The 20055-nt window shown below is 37.6% G+C and overlaps 2 protein-coding genes across 2 annotated transcripts; both read left to right on the top strand.

Moving 5' to 3' along the window:
• The first annotated feature begins 253 nt into the window (after positions 1 to 253).
• mettl25b (methyltransferase like 25B) lies at positions 254 to 6461 on the top strand. The gene is made up of 8 exons (XM_028471090.1): positions 254 to 505; positions 1504 to 1622; positions 1770 to 1977; positions 2081 to 2143; positions 2333 to 2470; positions 3608 to 4362; positions 5816 to 6000; positions 6080 to 6461. The coding sequence occupies exons 1-8, from the start codon at positions 410 to 412 to the stop codon at positions 6190 to 6192; spliced, it is 1677 nt and encodes a 558-aa protein (XP_028326891.1). The 5' UTR covers positions 254 to 409; the 3' UTR covers positions 6193 to 6461.
• A 1236-nt stretch (positions 6462 to 7697) lies between these two features.
• Positions 7698 to 17026, top strand: LOC114478025 (uncharacterized). Its single transcript, XM_028470795.1, has 11 exons — positions 7698 to 8235; positions 9686 to 10051; positions 11324 to 11686; positions 13821 to 14174; positions 14263 to 14280; positions 14697 to 14757; positions 14891 to 14934; positions 15769 to 15919; positions 16117 to 16230; positions 16386 to 16453; positions 16629 to 17026. Exons 1-11 carry the CDS (start codon positions 7855 to 7857, stop codon positions 16650 to 16652), a joined length of 1944 nt encoding a protein of 647 aa, XP_028326596.1. The 5' UTR covers positions 7698 to 7854; the 3' UTR covers positions 16653 to 17026.
• Positions 17027 to 20055: the final 3029 nt, after the last annotated feature.

The raw sequence follows: 20055 nt of genomic DNA, 5'->3' as shown, positions 1-20055 counted from the left end.
GGTGATTTCTATTTTAATGTATATTTAATTTAATTTCATTATTATTTAATTTGGTTTTTCCCTCGTTTTTGACTGTATTATTTGTTTCATATGCTACTATTGTTGTGATGCCACTGATCGTATTAGATGAGTAAGAATTTCAGAAATTGTGTTCAATAAGAGACAAATATGTGCATTTCTGCAAAAGTGACAACATTTTCCAAAGCATCCGAGGGACAGTGAATGCACCGGTACTTACCACCGGAAGCGGCTGCTTAAGCATGCCATCGTTGTATTGCCAAAACACGAGTGTTTACTTCACTATTTATTCTTAAATGCATATTTCTGGCTTTGTTTTTCATTTTGTAAATATTAGGAGGCCCTTATTGGGTTATGGTTTAACCAGCTTTAGCTCTATGACCGGGGTAGAATGTGGAGTTTGTCCGCAGAGCAGCAGAGGGACTTGGCCCTCAAACTCACCACTTTTCTGTCCCACTACAGCCACCTATCCGACTCCTACATCATTGTACGTAAAACGACATATTTTCATTTAAAAGAAAACCAGCACGACATTTAATATAGTAACTGTGTCAACGCGTTTCGTATCAACGTGTTGTTTTGATTTTTGTCAAATAGTAAGTCTAAAGTCATTTAAATAAACTTGGGCGAGTTATTTGAGAGATACAGTGTAGGAGTATTTATCTATTTTTTTTAAAGGAAAAAAAGAAACATCTAAAATGAAATAAAGGAATATGAATCTATTTTTTTATATAGCAGGAAGGGCGAATATGCATTTCAGAAAGCATGTATTAAATTGTGACACAAATAAAGTACATTTTATAATTAAAAAAAAAAAAAAAACACATTTTTGTTAGATCAATAGACAGAAAAATACTTTCAAAACGTTTCATATGGTAGCAAATTCCAGCCGGTAAGAAAAACAACAAAAACTATGAAAAGTAAAATAATATATGTTTTTAAATCTAAGTCATAAATATGAGATACTAAGTCATAATTATGGTATACTAAGTAAGCCATAATTATGAGATATCTCAAATTAGATAATATCTCATAATGAGATAGTATCTCATAATTACGACTTATCTTCCTTTTCCTAGTTTTTTGTAGTTGTTTTTTATTGGTGGGAATGGGCTTCCATAAGAACCAAATCTACAGTAGTCAAAATATTTTTTTACAATCATTTTTAGTACCTTTTTTTTGTCATTTAGTAAAACATTTCAAAAGTTTTTTTTTTTTTTAGTAATGAGTTCTACATCCAATTATATTTTCAGATAAAATTACATATATGACACAAGGATACAAATGAAAACAGTAAATCATTTTTGTGTTTTGATGAAAAATGTTTACAGATTATTAGATTGAAAATTAGGGTGTTATTGTCCCAGAAAGTGCATATAGTGATTTCTAGAAAATACCTTGATACCTTTTTAAAAACTTATTTTTTCCGTTCACCTCTACTTCAGTATTATTTTCAGTAAATGTATGATTTTTTGGTCACTGCAGGAGTTTTTCTCTGAAGACTTGTGGAACTCCTTACCCACATCATGGCAGACTGCGCTGCAGGACCTGACGTATCCACAGGTCGCAGATCTATTATTGGATGTTTCACATAAAGACAGGAGGTACTGCTGGGAAATATAGTAGTAAAAAAAAAATTTTTTTTTTTTTTTAAATGTACTTAGAAATACCTGCAAAAAGTGGAGACATTGCATAGAAGAAACACTGTTTTAAAATACAGTGACCATTAAAATAAACATCTATTATTACAGATATCCTTCTGTGTGGCCTCTGTCCCTCTTGGCGTATCGAGCTACAGCTCATGCTTTGGCATTTCCCAGAGAGCATCAACAGGATGGAGGTGGCTCGGTGAAACCAGAAGAATTCCTGAAAAACGAGAGTCAGAGTTCACTGTTGGGCCACATATTCAGAAAGCACGTCAAACCAAAGAAACAGCACGAAATCCGCAAGTTAGGTGTGGTGAGTTTGTTACAAATACTGAACTTTTAGCAGCTTTTTCTCTCACAACATCTCTCTGAATCAGTTTTTTAAAGGTTGTTCTTTTCCTTTTTTCTTTCCCAAGCTTGTGAAGAAGCTTTGTGACCACACTGGGTGTGATAGAGTGGTGGACATGGGCTCCGGACAGGTAAGGCTGCTGTTCACTTTACACACACACACACACACACACACACACACACACACACACACACACACACACACACACACACACACACACACACACACACACACACACACACACACACACACACACACACACACACACACACACACACACGCAGATTCTGATGCACATGCAATGCTTTGCTCGAACCAGGGTCATCTTACTCGTTTCCTGTCGTTTGGCCTCGGACTGTCTGTAACTGCTATTGAAGCCGATCACGTTCTTGTTGCCACGGCAACCAAGTTTGATGGAGAGTTACTTCAGGCTTTGGAGAAGGAAAACCAGAAAAAGGTTGGTTAATTTCCTCAGATAATTGTACCACCTCATTCCTGGAAGCAATACTGTAGATCGGGTAGCAAAACTAAAAAAATTGCCATGACAATGCTAGTGGGAATATGAAAAATAATTGCCAACTCATTTAGCTGTATGTGTTTATTGTCAAAGAACACACGTTTGTACACACCACCAAAAGCTTAAAAATTTGTCGATAGTATTCACAGAGAATGATCAGCATTGTGTTCACTTATTTAGCCGTCACTAAGGGATTCACTAAATGTATTTAGAGTCAAGGATACACGAACCAGGCTCCATTTGATGTTTGCTCAAAGGAAGGTAGAAGAAGCCTCTGATCACACTGAGCTAAAGCTACCCGTAGCTAAGCAAAGTAACATTATAAGAAGGAGGAAGATTGTAGCAACATTTTAAGCTAAACAATTGTGACTGTAGCTGCAGAATTAAAGCTTTAACAGCAGTTTTTCCTCAAAGTCACACTCAATCAACACTTTCAGGCTTGCAAAAGCAGTCTTACATGCATAAAACCTTAAATTACATTTAAAGTAAGATAGTTAGCATTTAACAAATTAAATATCATTGTCAGTGAGCAGCAGAACATTTTGATTTTGAACGGTGTAAATCAGCTAAGATTTGCATGCAGCATGACAAACAGGGTGACTTTAAAAATGTATATAATGTATTTTGTCAAAGTTTAACCTGTACAATGTAATGTGGACAACATTTTGGTGCTAAGATTGTGTCTTTGTGTGAATTTAAGAATAACAGAGAAATAGCAGTTTACAGTAAAAGCATAAAACCTAATATTAAATTAAAAGTAAAAGTGTTTGCATTTTACAATTCTTATAGCAGCATTCCCACAATAAAGTTTGGGGTTATTATTATTTTCTAATCTGTTCATTACAAGTTCAAAAGTATTCATCCAACAAATAGCTACTAATAAAATATCCAATAAGTGCTGCTGTTCCTAATTTGTTCACCAGTTGTTTCACTGTTTCAGTGAAAGTATCCAACACAAGACTGAAGGACAAAACCAAACAGCACAGCAGGATTTACCCACAAATGTAGAAATGTTTTTTAAAAATAAAACAATAAATCTTGACAATTACACCTGACTTCATTTCTTTCTGTTTCTAGAACAGCGGTTCTTTGCTCCCTGTCCCTTCGTCCATGCCGCACCACTTGGCCTGTTGGGTTAACCCCAAAGCATCATGGGAGGCCTTCATCCAGCAGCTACAAGCTAGTGATTGTGTGAGTGAAGGTGTCCTGGATCCGTCGGGGCCCAGCAAAAAGAGACTGCGAGGCTTTGAGCTTAAAGAAGGCCTCCCTGTGCACTGCACTCGCTCACAGGACTCAAACAAAGATAAACATGAGGAGGTTCCTGCAGAAACTTCATCTCAGCAGTCTGTGCGCCGTGAGGGAACCACCAATCAGAGCCACTCTGACTTCATCCTGACAGGTCTCCATGCATGTGGAGACCTCAGCTCCACACTCCTCCGTCACTTCATCAACTGCCCGTATGTGCGCGGCATCACCTCTGTGGCGTGCTGCTACATGAAAATCACCACCGTAGAGAACCCTTCACCTCCAGGCCTGGTGGCACCTCCTGAGACAGCTTCAGAGTCTGATCCAGATCCGGCCCTCACTCAGTTTGGGTACCCAATGAGCAGCTGGGTTCATGGTTTAGTGGGACATCAGCTGTCCTATAAGGCCCGAGAGGGGGCCTGCCATGCTGTAGAAGACTACGTGAGGAGGCTGAGGGAGGGGAGTGAGCTACTGAAGACTCACTGTTACCGTGCCATGTTGGAGACTTTCATCAGGGACACTAGACCAGAACTACGACGGGCAGGGATCCAGACCATAAAGAAAGCACACCTCTTACCTTTTACAGAGTGAGTGATTATTATAGGGTTTTACCGCCAATAACAGATCATTTGTTATTCACACAATCCTATAATTAAGCTGTACTTGATTATCAACATTATTCACTTTTCCTGTTTATGGGTGCAACTTCCTGTTTAACAAAAGGATTAAATGTTAATAGGAATAGGCTTTATTTGGTAAACAGACGACTCTAATCTCTTGTAATTATGTAAAACATGAACTTTAAAACAGTCTTTACATTTCGTGGTAGCTTTGTTGAGGCAACTGTACTGGGAACTTTGCCTAAAAATGTTACAATTCTCATTCATGAAGATTTTTTTGTTGATTAATAGAGTTGATTAGTAACGGTGGAAAGATACATCATGCAACAAGATATTGTAATAGGGTAATTCCATGTAATTTCAACAGATTTTCAGAACAGCCCTCACACTTCGGTCTCAAAATTCAGACATTTGTAACAATTGCTTCTTAATAGTCACTGTACATTTTTTAGTTTGACCGTATGAAAACTTTTTGAGATAATTTAGTGAGGGGGTATGTCGATTTTTGTGCGTCCTTATTTTTCTTCCATTTTCAGCTTCCAATATTTCAAATATTACATTAAATACTAAACTAAAAATTTGTATAGTAATACAACTCCATCTAATGCCTCAGTTCCCTGTAATGTGATCAGGTTTGAGCTATGTACATAGACTGTTTAAATCTATTTCCATTGGCCCATAACTGCATGTGGGAATGTAGTAAATGTGTTTTAAGTTATAGTATATATTCTTGGGATATAAAACAATTTTTTTTAATGTATTTTTGTGGATTTCAAGAGACTGTCACCCTAGAACCAATGCATATATCCAACTAATTACAGGGAGCTGAGACATATATAAAGTTGTTTACTGAAGGCACAAACATGTTCCAGCCAGAAACCCTGACAGTTTTTTCCCCTATTTTGAGGGGCTGCTATGTCCACCAGATAGGATATATAACAGATGTTTTGGATATTTTGAGAGAGTAGGTGGAGCTGTATTACTATACCAAATTTCAGTTTCCTATTTGGTGTAGTTCCTGAGATATTGGAAGCTGAAAATGGAGGAAAAATAAGGATGAGCGAAAATCACATACACACCTCACTAAATTGTCCATATCTCAAAAAGTATTCATCAGATCAAACTTAAAGTTTACAGTGTACCTATTGAATAATCACAAAACAATTGGTGAAAAAAAAAATGCAGATTTTTGCGAACCAACATGGAATGATCCAATAATAAAACATCACAAGATGTAGGTACGTTATCTACTACACACCAGATTATTATGGTTTGTTTGTTTTTCTTAATATTCCTATTGAGTTAAAAAAAATCCAGAGTTAACTCAAATAAAAGCACGGTTATTATTCCAACAGCAATTATTTTTGGTCAAACACGTGTCGTGTTAGTTATACTAACAAAACACTCCCTTGTTACCCAGGTATGCCCGTCTGGGTCTGGTGCGTGTGGGCCTTCCTCCTGACATGGCCCTGGACCCTGGGCGGGTGGAGGCCATGTTGAAGCAGCAGGGCAGGGTGGTGGTGTTCTTTAGTCTTGCTCTGCTGATGTCACCTGTGGTGGAGTCACTGGTGCTGCTGGACCGGATGATCTATCTGCAGGAAAATGGTGAGATTAAAGAAAAGGAGAGATAATCTCTGACTCCTCTGTGTTTCTGACCTTTGGTGAAACTCCGCCTCCTCTGCAGGAGTGGACAGTCAGCTCGTTCCTCTCTTCAACCCAAACTTTTCTCCAAGAAACTTTGTGCTGGTGGCGTTGAAGTCAAGAGGATGGAGCTCAAAACAGCAAATAAACCCTTAATTGAGTTTGATTGTTCTGAAAGACAAGGTTTGTTTTAGCTGAAACTGAGTCTTTGGATAGATTTAAGATTTGTTGTTTTTAAAGCAGAATCTTACATGTCTGAGATGTTTACAGATATTTGATGCACCTTGACTTGTTTATTTTACTTTGACTGCAGATATGTAATCATGTGATCGTTCTGTGGGTTTACCTGCATAGATTTGTTTTTTTTTGTTTTTCTGTGTTGTAGTTTTATTTTTACATATTAAAGTTTTAGTATTTTTTTTTTATTGTTAAAATGCACTATGGGCCATAATGTGTAGTCTTAAGCTGTTAATGTATCTTACCGCAATAAAACTTGTAATTTATGGGTTTGTGGAGGTGTTTTTTTTTTTGTGTTTTTGCTGGGCGATATGGACGAAAATTCATATCTCTGTATTTTTTTCTCAAAATAGCAAAACATGTTATGAATCTTGATATTTCTAACTTAAAAAATGACAATTCTTGGTCAAATTTGCTGATGAAAAATGCCAAATATGCACATTTATTAAAAAAAACAGCTGCACAATATGTGCCACGTTTGCCTTTTTCTCCTCTAAGGCAGTGGTTCCCAACCAGGGGTACGTGTACCCTTAGGGGTACTTCAACACACCTCAGGGGGTACACAGAAACAATTGTCAATTTATTTTTCTAAAATTTTAAGACAAATTTCCGCTTGCTCACAGACATTTTCCTTATCTAGCTATAACACACTGTGGCACAACTCTTTAAAAAATATAAAAAAGGTGAAGATCAACACCTAAAATGGTCAAAACATCAGCAAAATATGAGTGAAGCTTTCAGACGAGCCTTCTGACGCAAATTAACAAAATAAAGGGGTACATTGGACTAAAAAGGTTGGGAAACACTGCTCTAAGGGACAGCATGTGTGAGTGAGTTCTGTAGTGTGGCTTGTTTAGGGGAAGGTCTGGTTTAGAACGCACTCAGCAATCCATCTAACTGTGCTTTTCATGCTGTTCTGAGAAGTAGCAAAAGCAGCAACTTTGAAAAGAAGTATTTTAATTAAAAAAAATAAGCTATAAATTAAAAATATTTTGATATAGGCAATATTGTTACTTTCTATATCACCAAAATGGAAATCTTGATATACAGTATTCCCCAGGCCTAGTTGTAAATGAGCGTATGTCATTTTTACAAATTTTAATTATATTTGAAAGAGTGGTTTCGATGGATCTCTGTACACTGTTACTCCAATACAATATATAGTTGTATATTCTTAGGCAATTGTTATGCAATAAAATGCCACTATGAATGCTTTTATAACTGTTTTTTTTTTTTGTTTTTGTTTTTTGCTAATCCAGATGGGATATAAAACCTGACATTTCATTGCAATGAGTATTTTTTTAGTGGTCTTAATGTTGCACAACTCTACTTGTAGATGTTGGGTGGAGGTTGCCAGATTGTTGTTGCAATTCTTACCCCCCAGGTTACCCAGAATTCACATTATCACAACCAGATGTGCATTCAGCTGGATAGAGTTACTGGGAATAAGCTCCTGCTCTGAGACCAGTTTGCTATTCGCTTTTTGTTGAGAAGGCGCTCCATTCGAGCACTCTTACGCCACCTCCTCAAAATAAGAAAAAGACGCAGAACCAAACTCTGCCTGTGAGATCTAGAGCCACCATGCATTACTTCTTGCTTGTGTTGGGATTACTGATCTTTCCTCAACGAGCTCAAAGCAACAGAGCAAACTGCAGACCTGTGACTTCAAACTTTTGTCAAGGTGTAGGTTACACCTCTACGCTTTATCCCAGTGGAGCTCCAGGTTACACCCTGCAGCAGATCGGTCAGATTGTGGAGACAAGCTGTTCACCCAACGTGGCGTCGCTCCTGTGCCGCGTCGCAGTGCCAGAGTGCGGCTCAGAAGATGACAACCGAATGAAACCGTGCCGAGCTCTTTGTAACAAGGTCAAGGCCGACTGCGACTCTGTGGTGAAGTCAAAGCGGCTCACCTGGCCATCCAGGCTCCGGTGTGAGTCTTTGCCTGAAACAAACTGTGTGCAGGTCAGTATAAAAAGGATGAATTGAAGAAGACATTCTCCAGAATTGCATTTATCTTGCTTATACTTTGCACTTTCACAAGATAGTTTATATCAGTGATTCTCAAATAGGATACGCAATGGCAATACAGGGGGTACTTGAAAGAAAAAGAGAGATGAAAATTAACAGATGAAAGCATTAAAAATATGGGGTTTTATGGAGTTTATTTTTATTTTTAGTTGGAAACTATAATTATAATAATGACTATGGAAAGGATCTTGATTAGAACATGAACTGAAAATACAAGAGTCAGTCTTGGTCCCACACCAGGCGTGAGATGACCAAAAATGATAAAAACTATGGAAATAAATCTATTCAGGAGGCACTAAGTACTGTTTAATTCCACTTATTTACAATTTTTTTTTTCAAAATATGTTATCACTCATCCATTACATCACTATGCTCTGTAGATTTTTCCAAAGTATTCTCAGCAAAATGTTGTAATTGGAGAAAAGGGGGTACTGTCTATATTGTACAATAAAGACTATGTTGTGATCTTATCCAGCATCTCAAAATAAGTTCATTTATTGTGGCTTTTGAAAAGTCATTTAAGTCTCACAATATCTTATTTCCCCTTTAATTTTGGAGCAATATCAATAACTTTTTCGCTGTAGTTCTTCTGTCATAAGCCTGCACTCTTACAGTATGTGGTAGTGCTTGCTATTAATTCCTTTTTAAGGCATTTGTTACTGCATATAATAAAAATAAATCAGGCTTTCACATTTTTATACATTGGGAAAACTTACCGTACTCTTTTTTTTTTCAAAATACTTTTGTATTTTCTTCTGAAGATTTAAAATGTTTGAGTTCCCTGAAATTATCCCACAGTTGGAATTCAGGGTTAAAGACGTACCAGTGCCAGAGTAATTAGGTTGATAGTCGAGGATCAACTGTTTGTTGCCTCCGTCAAGGAAGGAAGTATTCAACAAATTTTGACAAGATTTTAACTAAATATTCCATTAAAATGTGGATGTAGATCAATATACTGAATCAGGATTAGTTTGAAAAATGAAATAAATTCCTATCTCTCATCATTGGTGAAATTTCAAAAATTCATATGTTGGTTCTTAATTGACTGATATTTATGAAATTTGACTCTGTTATAAATGGGGACCCAATTTGAAATGACTGAGTTTCATCCAGTTTGGATCAGGATTAAGCATTTCATCACAATATTTAAAAAAAATTATAATTAGGAGCCAATACATTAATATTGATATTAATGGGATTGAAATTTCTTAGAAGCTCTTAAAGTGTGAATGATCATGGTACCATCCAGATAACTGCCAATATCTGGCAAAGTGGATATTCATTGGCACTTGTTGGAGGTTACCACTTTCTGAGAACTCTCGTTTTTATTGTCACTATAAAATGCAGGTGTAAATATGACAGTATTTATGTTTTTGCTTTCCAGGGTCCAGCCAATCCTTCGGTTCAAGAGCCCACTGGGACCTGTCAGCCCCTCAATGTCGCTCTCTGCAAAGACCAGCCATACACAGAAACCATCATGCCCAATATCTACGGTCATACGACCCAGGATGAAGCATCCCATGCGCTGGGAACGTTCAATTCTCTCATTATGGTGGGCTGCTCTGACCAACTGAAGCCCTTCCTGTGCTCCGTGTTTGCTCCAAAGTGTGTGTTTGGAAGAACTCAACCTCCCTGTAGGACGTTCTGTGAGCTGGCACGCACCGGCTGTGAGCGACTGATGAATGCCTATGACCTCCAGTGGCCAGAAAACATGAAATGTGATAAGTTTACCACAGACTCCTGTGAACCTGTAAGTCCACCCTCAGCTGTAAAGTTAAAACATGCAAACACTTACTTGAAGTTCTATACATAAGGCTGTCATTATTAAGACATGACTCCTGTCATTAGAATGAATAAGGTGTCATGAATGCCTGCATTAAATGTTGTTCGTTACCCCAACCCCTAACCCTGGGGTCACCAACCTTTCTTAAACTGTGAGCTACTTCCTAGGTACAGCATAGTCCGAAGGGCTACTAGTTAGAAAAGCACTTTTTAAATTAGAGAATATGGTAATAAGGGAGGCTCTTGTAACTTAAAAGGTAGGACACTTCTAAGCTTCAACACTTTATTTCTCATAATTTTTGCAATGTCTTCATTTTCATTACATTTTATAGAAAATTATCATCTTCCTATTTTACCAGCTATTACCAAAAAACTTTTAACTAATCGTATAACATGTAACATTTGTAATATGTAACAATTATGTCATATTTGACAAAAAATACACCTTGCATTTAAAAAAATATATTTTATATATATCACATTATATAACACATACCACTGACCGTTAGCCTGGAAAAGACAGATATCTATCTGGTACAGGGGCTGAGTCTGGAATTGTTCCTGGCTAACTGATTATACAACAGATCTGCCACACTTATAATATATTAATAATAATTTAAAGATCAGTAATTTAATATTAAAACTTTTTCATGTGCATCAGTATTTACTCTACTAAGTACTAACTACATCTCTCATGTGTATTTATCTTTGTGAGTTTCAATCCTGGAATGTAAATCAGATTTTAGATGGAGCTCATTGGTGAAGAGAGCTCCTGAGGGCCCCTTACATGGTCCATGGTGGGCTACCTGGTGCCTGCAGACACCGTGTTGGTGACCCCTGCCCTAACCCTACCTATCACCACTAGATCCCTTCACCTAATCCAAAAAAATGCCAGCATAGCTCCAAAGACCTCATAATTTAGCGAATGACACTTAATGACAGCCTTCATGACACCTTATTCATGCTATAATAACGCCGTAATATCAGCCTTATGTATAAAACTTGAAGTAAAGTGTTACCATCAATCGTAATAATGACACATTTGTATTTCAAATCACAAAAAAGGGCCTTTTACAGTTGAAATTTGGCATCTGTTTTTATAATGTGTCATGGGTTTATTGAAGAAATACAAGACAAAATGTAAACTTCCTGTTCAGGCTTTACCAAGAGTAAAACCACACCTGTAGCAGCATAACATTAAACATTTAATCATATTGTGTTTCTGTTTGGTATCCTGCAGAGTGCAGAGAGCATCAACCCTGAGAGCTCGGCTACGTGCCAGCCAATCACCATCTCCCTCTGCACTGACCTGCCTTACATAGACACCGTGATGCCCAACATCCTCGGCCACAAAACCCAACGAGACGTACAATTGGAAATTCATCAGTTTTATCCCCTGGTAAAGGTGGAATGTTCCCCTCACCTGAAGCCTTTCCTGTGCTCAGTGTACGTACCTGAGTGTGTTTCAGGGAAAGCTCGAACACCCTGCAGGACCCTCTGTGAACAGGCGCGGACTGGCTGTGAACCATTGATGGTCAGGTTTGGTTTCCAGTGGCCAGAATCCCTCAGATGTGAATTGTTTACCACGGCGTCCTGTGCACACGTAAGTCAGACCCCAGAGTGGATTAATAAACCTTTTAAGTTTAATGTAATAATAATATAAACCAGATAAAGATATTTTACTCCAATGCTTCATTTTTGTTCCGGCACTACGAGAGAGACAAAAATGTCATGGAATACATTTTATTAAAGCGTCTTTTGCTAACTAAATGGGCCAATAATATCACGTTAACACAATCAACCAATTAACCTAAATGTTTAATAAAAGAATGATGAATCAGCGTTAAAAAAGACGCCCGTTAGGGAGCACATCCATCTCTCACTCTGAGTCGCCACTAATTTGGCCACAAAGGTCACTAAACTTTCAGAACACAAAAACCTACAAATACTAAATAATTACAAACTTTTACACCCAAAATATGAGGACATAACTCATCTAATGAATCAGCAGCACATCAGAAAAGTCCACCCTGAGTCCTGTGTCCTGTCTGTTGGAGACACGTTCTCCTGCATTAGCATCATCACTACAGGTGCTGCTACTCGCTATGCTAACTGCTGATTTCCACAGAAACAAGCTTGGACCTATTTACCTCAGGCTTAGCTTCACCTTTTAGCTTAAAAAAAAAAAGCTCTTTAAATCCAACTGATTATTTTTTATTTATTTTATTTTTTTTTTGCCATTTTCTACGGTCTTCCAAATTGACAGAGAAACAATTTTTGTGCAAATTTACACTTTAGACGTAGTGTGGGCGTGGCTTGACTTTCCTCTCTCTTCCTCATTTGTCTACATTTATCTTTTGTTTACAATGAAATTTAGAGTGATTTCAACTCATTAAAGGACACAGCTGTCAAAGTATACCCTGTAATACTTAAAAATGTAATCAAAACACCTAAAAGCAAAAAAAAAAAAAAAAAAAAAAGTCAAAATTGGTCAAAATCTGGGAAGTGCCGGATCTTGTTCCGGCAGGTTCCGGCCAAATTAAGCTCTGTTTTACTCACTCAAACTCTAAAAAGTACATCATACCAAATAATTTCCTCCTCCATCATCATTTTTGGCTTGACAACAAAGTTAATAAACCATCACAAGTATATCACAACAAACTAGGGTCCAGTTTGATAGATCTTTTTGGTGAATTTCTTACCAACAATCAAATACCGTAATTTCCAGACTATAGAGCACACCGCTATATTGGCCACATTCCAATAATTTTGCAGTTTTTTTAAAGAAAAATCCACACAAAGGCTGAATCGTAACATAGGCCACACTCTATTGGCTGATGAGGGTGCCCTTCAAATGACTCGGCCAATCAGAACGGGCAGTTAGACCTTTTATTTTTGGCTGCAAGATCACAAGAACCATTTTCACTTTTATTTTGATTGTAATTTTGAAGCAGCAGCTCGACAATAACACAAGGTTTCACTTTCACCTGCTGAGCAGGAGAAGGAGATATAGCAGCGTAAAAGGGAGATAGAAGTCCGTACTTTGGTCACTCAAAGCCAGCGGTTAATGCAAAAGCTGTTCTATCTCCATTATACAGAACATCAAGTGAAAAATTAACTTTATAATAATCTGCACATCATTAGTGAAACTCTGTGGGTCTGGTTCTTCATGCCCCAATGAAGCCATTCCATTTGCAGAGGTCCGTGTGAATGTCTGCATGTTTATGCTTCCGTCCATCCACTCTTTTCATTATATCCATGTCTTTTAATTAAATAAATAGTCTCGGCTCTAGTCCAGGCGGCCATCATGGACTATGTCGTCACCAGCGCATATCACAGCAAGCCGCGCATGCGCAGAATTACTGGAATTAACTTAAAGCAGAATTAAGCGTTTACGAGAAAGAGGAATAATTTAATTTGGAATTAAAATCAGAATAAACCAGCCACCTAAATCGGATTTAAGTTTAATTCATAATTATATATACATCAGGAATTAAGTGTTTACAAGGTCAGTTTAAAGAGGATTTAACTTTTATTCTGAATTAAAGCTCCCATATAAATGTGGCCAATGTAAAGTTAAAGATGAATCAACGTTAGAGCAAATTAATCTTAAAGCTGCCCATTAACTACAATAAGCATTATACTGTGTCCCTACAATGGGCAAATCAGAGTCAGACCATCATAGATTACCCTGATTGGTTAAGACTTAAAACCACCACGTGTCCTTGTGTTTCCAGTACGGTGTGAGCAGCAGCGGTGGAATCTGTGAACCCATCACCATCCCAGTTTGCCAAGGCCTGTCCTACAACGAGACCATCGTCCCAAACCTCCTGGGACACACCAGTCAGAGAGAGGCAGTCATGAAGATGTCCTTCTTTAACTCAATAGTGCAGACCGTGTGCTCAGCCGACATCCGCCTCTTCCTGTGTCGGGTGTACGCCCCACAGTGTGTGTCCGGGCAGGTCCAGTGGCCCTGCAGGTCCTTCTGTGAGAGAGCTAAAGAAGAGTGTGGGGGGCGGATGTCCACTTTTGGTGTTCCCTGGCCAAATGAGCTTCAATGTCACGCTTTCCCAGAGTTAAATTGTATATTAGTAAGTAACCAAATAGAAACATGACAAGAAGATTGTTTTTTGGTTTTGTCTGGCCATATAATAACCTTATATTTTTGTTCTTCCACAGGAAGACAGCCTAAACATGGTAATGCAATTATTTTCTAAAATGGGTTTAGTGTATTTTTACTTGAGCATTTAAGAAGGCACAGTTTATAGTTACAGAGAAACAACATTAGTATAACTACAGAGTGTTAACACACAAAACCACATGGTAAACTATAATAATTACCCATACAAAATTAAAAATGTTAATTGGATACATGGAACTCTTTACCCAGGTTCATTAAGGAAAAGGGTGGAATTTTGGTAACTAAAGTTTAAAGTAAACACAAGCATTTGTTTGCGTTTCTGATTACGTCAAAACAAGGGTGAAGCATGTTGAACCTCCAGTCAGAAATTTCAGATATAAACCAAATATAGATCGCATCTTTGATATATTACAAAGTTTTTCGATCGTACTTATGCTAATGGCTAATGCTATCTTTGGTGTCTTTGTTTCAGCTCAGGCCTGAGGATGTTCTGATCAGACTGAGTGCTGGGGGTTACTCAGTCCGCGGAAAATGTCAGTTAATTTCCACTTATTCAACTTTTTGAAGTACAACTCTAATTTTATATTTTTCTCATGTAAATGTCATCTATTTTAGCACGATTACATTTTTTAATTAGCTTTTGTACATGTATTCTTTGCTATTTAGCCCTGACGCTGAAAACTGCGGAGCTGCTGGTGACTCTCATGGACGTATCCTTCATATTGTCTTTCGAAAGTTGTTCTCTTCAGTTGGATATATTTTACGTTTTGTGCCAGGAATAATACACATACAATACACAACTTAGTCAGTTCTAGGTTTATGAAGGCCTTATGCAAGATGCTGTTTAAAGAATCCTAATTTAATAAATGGTCCACAAACTTTTAGTCCAGTGGTAATTAAACTTTTTCTGTTTTTTTTTCTGTCCCCATCCACTTGAAGAATGAAAGTTTTTCAGGGAAATTGACAATAAAATAGGAAAAAAAACAAAACCAAAACAACAATCATTTATTAATATTTAATATTAATATTAAGGTAAAACTATTCTAGCACATAGCACGGTTACGTCCAAAGGCAGCATAGAGAGCTGCCTTTTTACGTAAATACTTTTTATATTGGGGAACTGGCTGTGCATGCACAAACACCTGAACACAGGCTATGGGGCCAGAGGCAGAGCTGCAATGTGCCTTTGGGAGAGGGTGTGGCCTCCTCCTGCCTTACAGCGGAGTGAGACTGTGCAGCGTCTCTGCCGTACCACGAATCAGCCATGTTTAGTCATTTGGGATATGAAAAGCACAAAATTCTGACACTTCAACTTATAGGTACTATACGCTATCGGAAATTGAAAAATATTTTATTCACATATCCAACATTTATTTATAATCAAATTAGGGTTAAAGAAAGGTACATTTCATTCTTCTCAGATGAGGGGGAGAGACTCAGCTTTGGGGTTATAGTAGCTTCTACTATAACCCGTACAATGGGGAATATGCTAAAAAGTGCCAAATAATGAAAGTCTTATATTCTCTTTAACATGCTATTCCAAGGCAGACGATACTGGCACTTTAAATGTGGTGGAATATTTTAAGATGGAGCACTTTGTGGCGGTAGTCAGGAGCGAATATGTGGAGAAGTACGAGAGCAGGAATCCATCTTCCAGTACAGTGAACCAAATGAAAAAGACACTATCTGCAAGAGGTATACCATCATCACCACTGATATGTTGGAAAATGTTCATAATGCATGTTCCTTTTAACCCTTTTGCTCTTTCTGAAGAAAGATAGGTTAAATGCTCACAAAAATACCTTAACGCACCAACCGTTATAAAAACCCTTCATTTTTTGTTGTCATTTTTTCAGGATGAGTTTTCATCTTGTGCTGTTTTACTTATGCAGGATTTAATTTAGAGAATGAAACCTTCCAACGTCTGTGGCGGGATTATAAATTCCAGGATGGGGTTGAATATGATAATTTCGTAGCACTGTTGACAAGACTTCAGATCCTCCAAGGTAAAGGAAACATCATGAAAAGTTCACGCACTATTGTAACATTTTAGTTATTGGTTAACTTAGTTAAGCCTTAAGAAATATGCATTCATTCTTGTGTGTGAAGGATTTCAATGAAAATGAAACATTTGGGGTTTTTTTTGTCTTTTCCATCTCAGAGCGTTTCCAGGCTCATATGTTAACACTACCATGTGACTGTGAAATCGCCAACTTCTCTTTGAAGCAGGTAATCTAATCTAATTTGGGTTTGGAAAGAGCTGTAATAGAGCATTACCAAGAGCAAAATCTATAAGGATATTTATAATATTTAAATGAAAGGTTTAAGACCTCTTTATGGTCAAAATAAAAAAATTTCAGCCTTCAAATAAAAAAAAAAAAAACATGTATTTTTTTGTCTGCAGTTCATGAAATCAGTCCTCGTGTGAAGAGAAACGCAAGAAGATGGACCAAAGAAAAACATTTGATATATTTGTGCCTTTAGACTTTTAACTGTAGTGTCATGTATACTTTAGATACAGTGTTTAGGTCCTGATACACTTTATAATACCTGCTACTAAAATGGTAGAGCTATGTACAAAAGCAACACTCTGCTCTTTTGTTTTAGTATCTTTGCTCTCATGTTAATTTGACCAAGAGAATCACTAAACATTCGACATACCAATTAATGTTGTAGATATTTAAACTGCTGGAATCCATCTTCACTTCTGATATTGTTTGACAGAATGTTAATCAAATGATTGAAAGTAAAATGTCACAAATATCAGAGTGGGAGAACTTAATAAAACATGAAGTCATGGTGTGTGTTGTTTCTGTCTGTTTTGTAGTTTTTGGAGGCTGCAAAAACTTGAACTCAGTTGCATCTCAGCAGCGATTCAACATCGTATTGATGGAAGGAGCTCTGAAAGAGTGACCATTGGGTTCTTCACTAAGGCCCTTCTCCCCCTATCGCTCAGTCTAGATGGCCAGCCAGCTTTAGGAAAAGTCCAGGGGTGCATCCGTATAATCCGTCCTATCTCCTTTCCTTAACCCCAGGGAGAGTTTAAGTGGCAGCCATGATAAGGAGTGTTCAAATTCTCTTTAAGCTGAGGAAAGGAGGCTCAATGCTTCCTTTATAACCTCCTTTAGCCTAGGAAATACTGATGCATCCTTTATCAAAGGAGACCAGATAATGCTGACCCACAATTCCTTGCGGCGACAACTTTTAAAGGGACTCGCTCATCTGAGTGTTCACAGACTTACAAAGACTGAAAAGTTACCAATGCAATAAGATACCTTGAACAACTTTAAATGATATAAAACCCATATCTTATGATGCAGCTATATTACCAGATTGTGACATAAAACAGACACTGTCATTCAAGAAAAAGGGATCAGGGACATTTTTAGCCACATTATGTTTTATTCAACATATTTCATTCACCTAGGAATGCTTTGTGCGGTTGTACATGTGTATGCCTACAACGTTATGTAGGCCTATATCTTGCATAAATGTAACAATTTCATAAAATCATTCGTTTTTTCGATTATTGTTTTTTTCTGTGTGGAAGGTGAGTGTGAGCAACCATTCTCAATGTGGCATTCTTTTAGTTTCACTTTTGTTCCTTGTAGCCTCTTTTCCTTTGATTTACATTCATACCTTGTGATATTTGAGATTATATCAGCGATTAGAGGCACAGGGGAAAGCGTTAAAAATGTGCTTTTAATAGTCCATTTTTGGAAATTTGTAGTTTTTACACCATGGCATGCATCACCTAGTGCATCTGATTGTCAAAAAGAAACATGATGTTCTTTCCTTAGAGGAAGTCTCCTAACACCTTTAACCCTGTGGATGACATGACAGTTAAGAAAAAGTGTAAAGGAAATGAGATAGGAGGAACTATTTAGAGGAAGCTATGGTGGTTACAAATGTCCTGATTTTTCTGAATAATGGAGGCCACAGTGCTCATTTGAACCTTCAAAGCAGCAGATATTTCTGTATCCATCACCAGACTTGTGCTTTAAACCAATCCTGTCTCAGCAGTCTACAGACAATCCCTTTGACTTCATGCTTGGTGTTTGAACTCTGACATACTCTGTGAACTGTGGGACCTTATATAGACAGCTGTGTGCCTTTCCAAATCATGTCCAATCAACTGAATTTACCACAGGTGGACTTAAGCTGTAGAAACCTCTCAAGGATGATCAATGGAAACAGGGTGAACCTGCTCAATTTTGGGCTTCATGGCAAAGGCTGGCAATACTTAAGTAAATATGATTTCTTAGTTTTCTGTTTTTCATGAATTTGTGACAAATAATAAAAGCCTACCTATCAATAATGAAAGTCCTGCTAAAATATGACTTACACTATTTAGGCTCCTATTGTAATAAATACAATGTGTAATGCATGTCATGTTAAATGAGCATTGAAAAAATCTTCAAAAAGCAAGTGTCTCAAAAGAAATCATCAGTGTACTAAGGGGAAAATATGCACCTTTTAAGACTTTTCACTTCAAATTCAAAGTGAAACAAAAAAACACACAGCTAATTTGTTTGGGATGCGTTTTATTTTAGTGTTTGCACTAAGTTTGTATTAAAGTGTCTGTGACATGAAATGTTGGTGCTTAAATCAAACATGTTATCGCCCAGATGTTGTACTTATGAATTATGTATGTTCTGAGTAATAAAACGAGAAAGGTGGTTATTTTCTATCCATTTCAGAGATATAATAAAGGAACAATTGTGTGTGTGCAAGGCAGAAGTGATTTAGATGAATGAACTGTGCATTTTGGGGCCACTTAATACATGTTTGAACCAGCTGGCACACAGCCAAGTGATCTGCACATGACAGAAGAAGCAAAGAAGACACAAAACATCCATTGGTAGGATCCATTTACTCAGATTAACTTTACGTTAACGCTGCTGGAGACGGTCATTTTTTAAATTTGATAAAGACCGTAGTGTAAGGCTCATTTTTGTTCAAAATTTTTCCGGTATTCCCTGTGAAAACGCCTCACTCTGCAAGACAATAAATGTCAGGCGAGTTCGTAACTTTCCATTTAAACCCCAGAATAAACGTTAAATTTTCCGTCCGCGAAAACACCAGAAATGTGTTGGGATATCACTTTAGCAGCGTTTTGGGGGGCATACGCAAGAAATGATGGTAAGAATTAAGTAAAAACACTTCTATGCATCCGTCTCTGGGAATGTAATGCGCAAAACTTCCAAAAATGACAACAAACGCAGTGTTTGTGTGTTCACTGTAGCTGATCCCAGCCCCAGACACCATCCATCTATCTATTTTCTGACCCGCTTATTCCTTTTCTAAGGGTTGCTGGTATCTGCTGGTGCCTATCTCCAGCTCTCATTAGGAACACCCTGGCCAGGGCACCTGTCCATTGCAGGGCAACACAATTAGAAACTTCAATCAACCAAACAGTCATGTTTTTGGATAATGCAAGGAAGCCAGATTACCCATAAAAAATCCACGCAAAATAGAAAGGACCCAAGTGTCCACCCCAGGGCTTGAACCCAGGACCTTCTTGCTGTGACTAAACCACCGTGCACCCCTAGACATAATTTCTAAAGTAAAATCAGAAGTGTCAGGCTCCTCAAAACAATCTGTTGGGAAGTGTTCAGAACAAAAGACGCTACTGTAAGTTAAACCAGACCAACGAGCTCTAAGTTTTACCGCACAAATCCGTACCTCTTAGTCAGTCGGAAATGAATGTAAACTCCCTGATGCCGTGGAGGTGTTACTGCACCCACCAGCAATGCAATTTCTCCTCTTTTTGTACAGAAATCAGATGGAACGTCAAACTTTTCCGTGCCTTTTATGCACGTAAACAAACA

This window comes from Gouania willdenowi, chromosome 16 (genome assembly GCF_900634775.1).
Source record: "Gouania willdenowi chromosome 16, fGouWil2.1, whole genome shotgun sequence".
In the NCBI taxonomy this organism is placed as follows: Eukaryota; Metazoa; Chordata; class Actinopteri; order Blenniiformes; family Gobiesocidae; genus Gouania; species Gouania willdenowi.
Note: the sequence above shows the minus strand (reverse complement) of the source record. Positions and strands in the feature narration are given on the sequence as shown.

Bases quoted from the DNA above. Each gene is read 5' to 3' on its own strand.
- LOC114478025 (XM_028470795.1), top strand. From the start codon at position 7,855: ATGCATTACTTCTTGCTTGTGTTGGGATTACTGATCTTTCCTCAACGA. The intron at 14,758-14,890 runs GTCAGTTAATTT...TTTGCTATTTAG, and splicing joins TTACTCAGTCCGCGGAAAAT to CCCTGACGCTGAAAACTGCG. The intron at 16,454-16,628 runs GTAATCTAATCT...TTTTGTCTGCAG, and splicing joins CCAACTTCTCTTTGAAGCAG to TTCATGAAATCAGTCCTCGT.
- mettl25b (XM_028471090.1), top strand. From the start codon at position 410: ATGTGGAGTTTGTCCGCAGAGCAGCAGAGGGACTTGGCCCTCAAACTC. The intron at 1,978-2,080 runs GTGAGTTTGTTA...TTCTTTCCCAAG, and splicing joins AAATCCGCAAGTTAGGTGTG to CTTGTGAAGAAGCTTTGTGA. The intron at 2,144-2,332 runs GTAAGGCTGCTG...TGCTCGAACCAG, and splicing joins TGGACATGGGCTCCGGACAG to GGTCATCTTACTCGTTTCCT.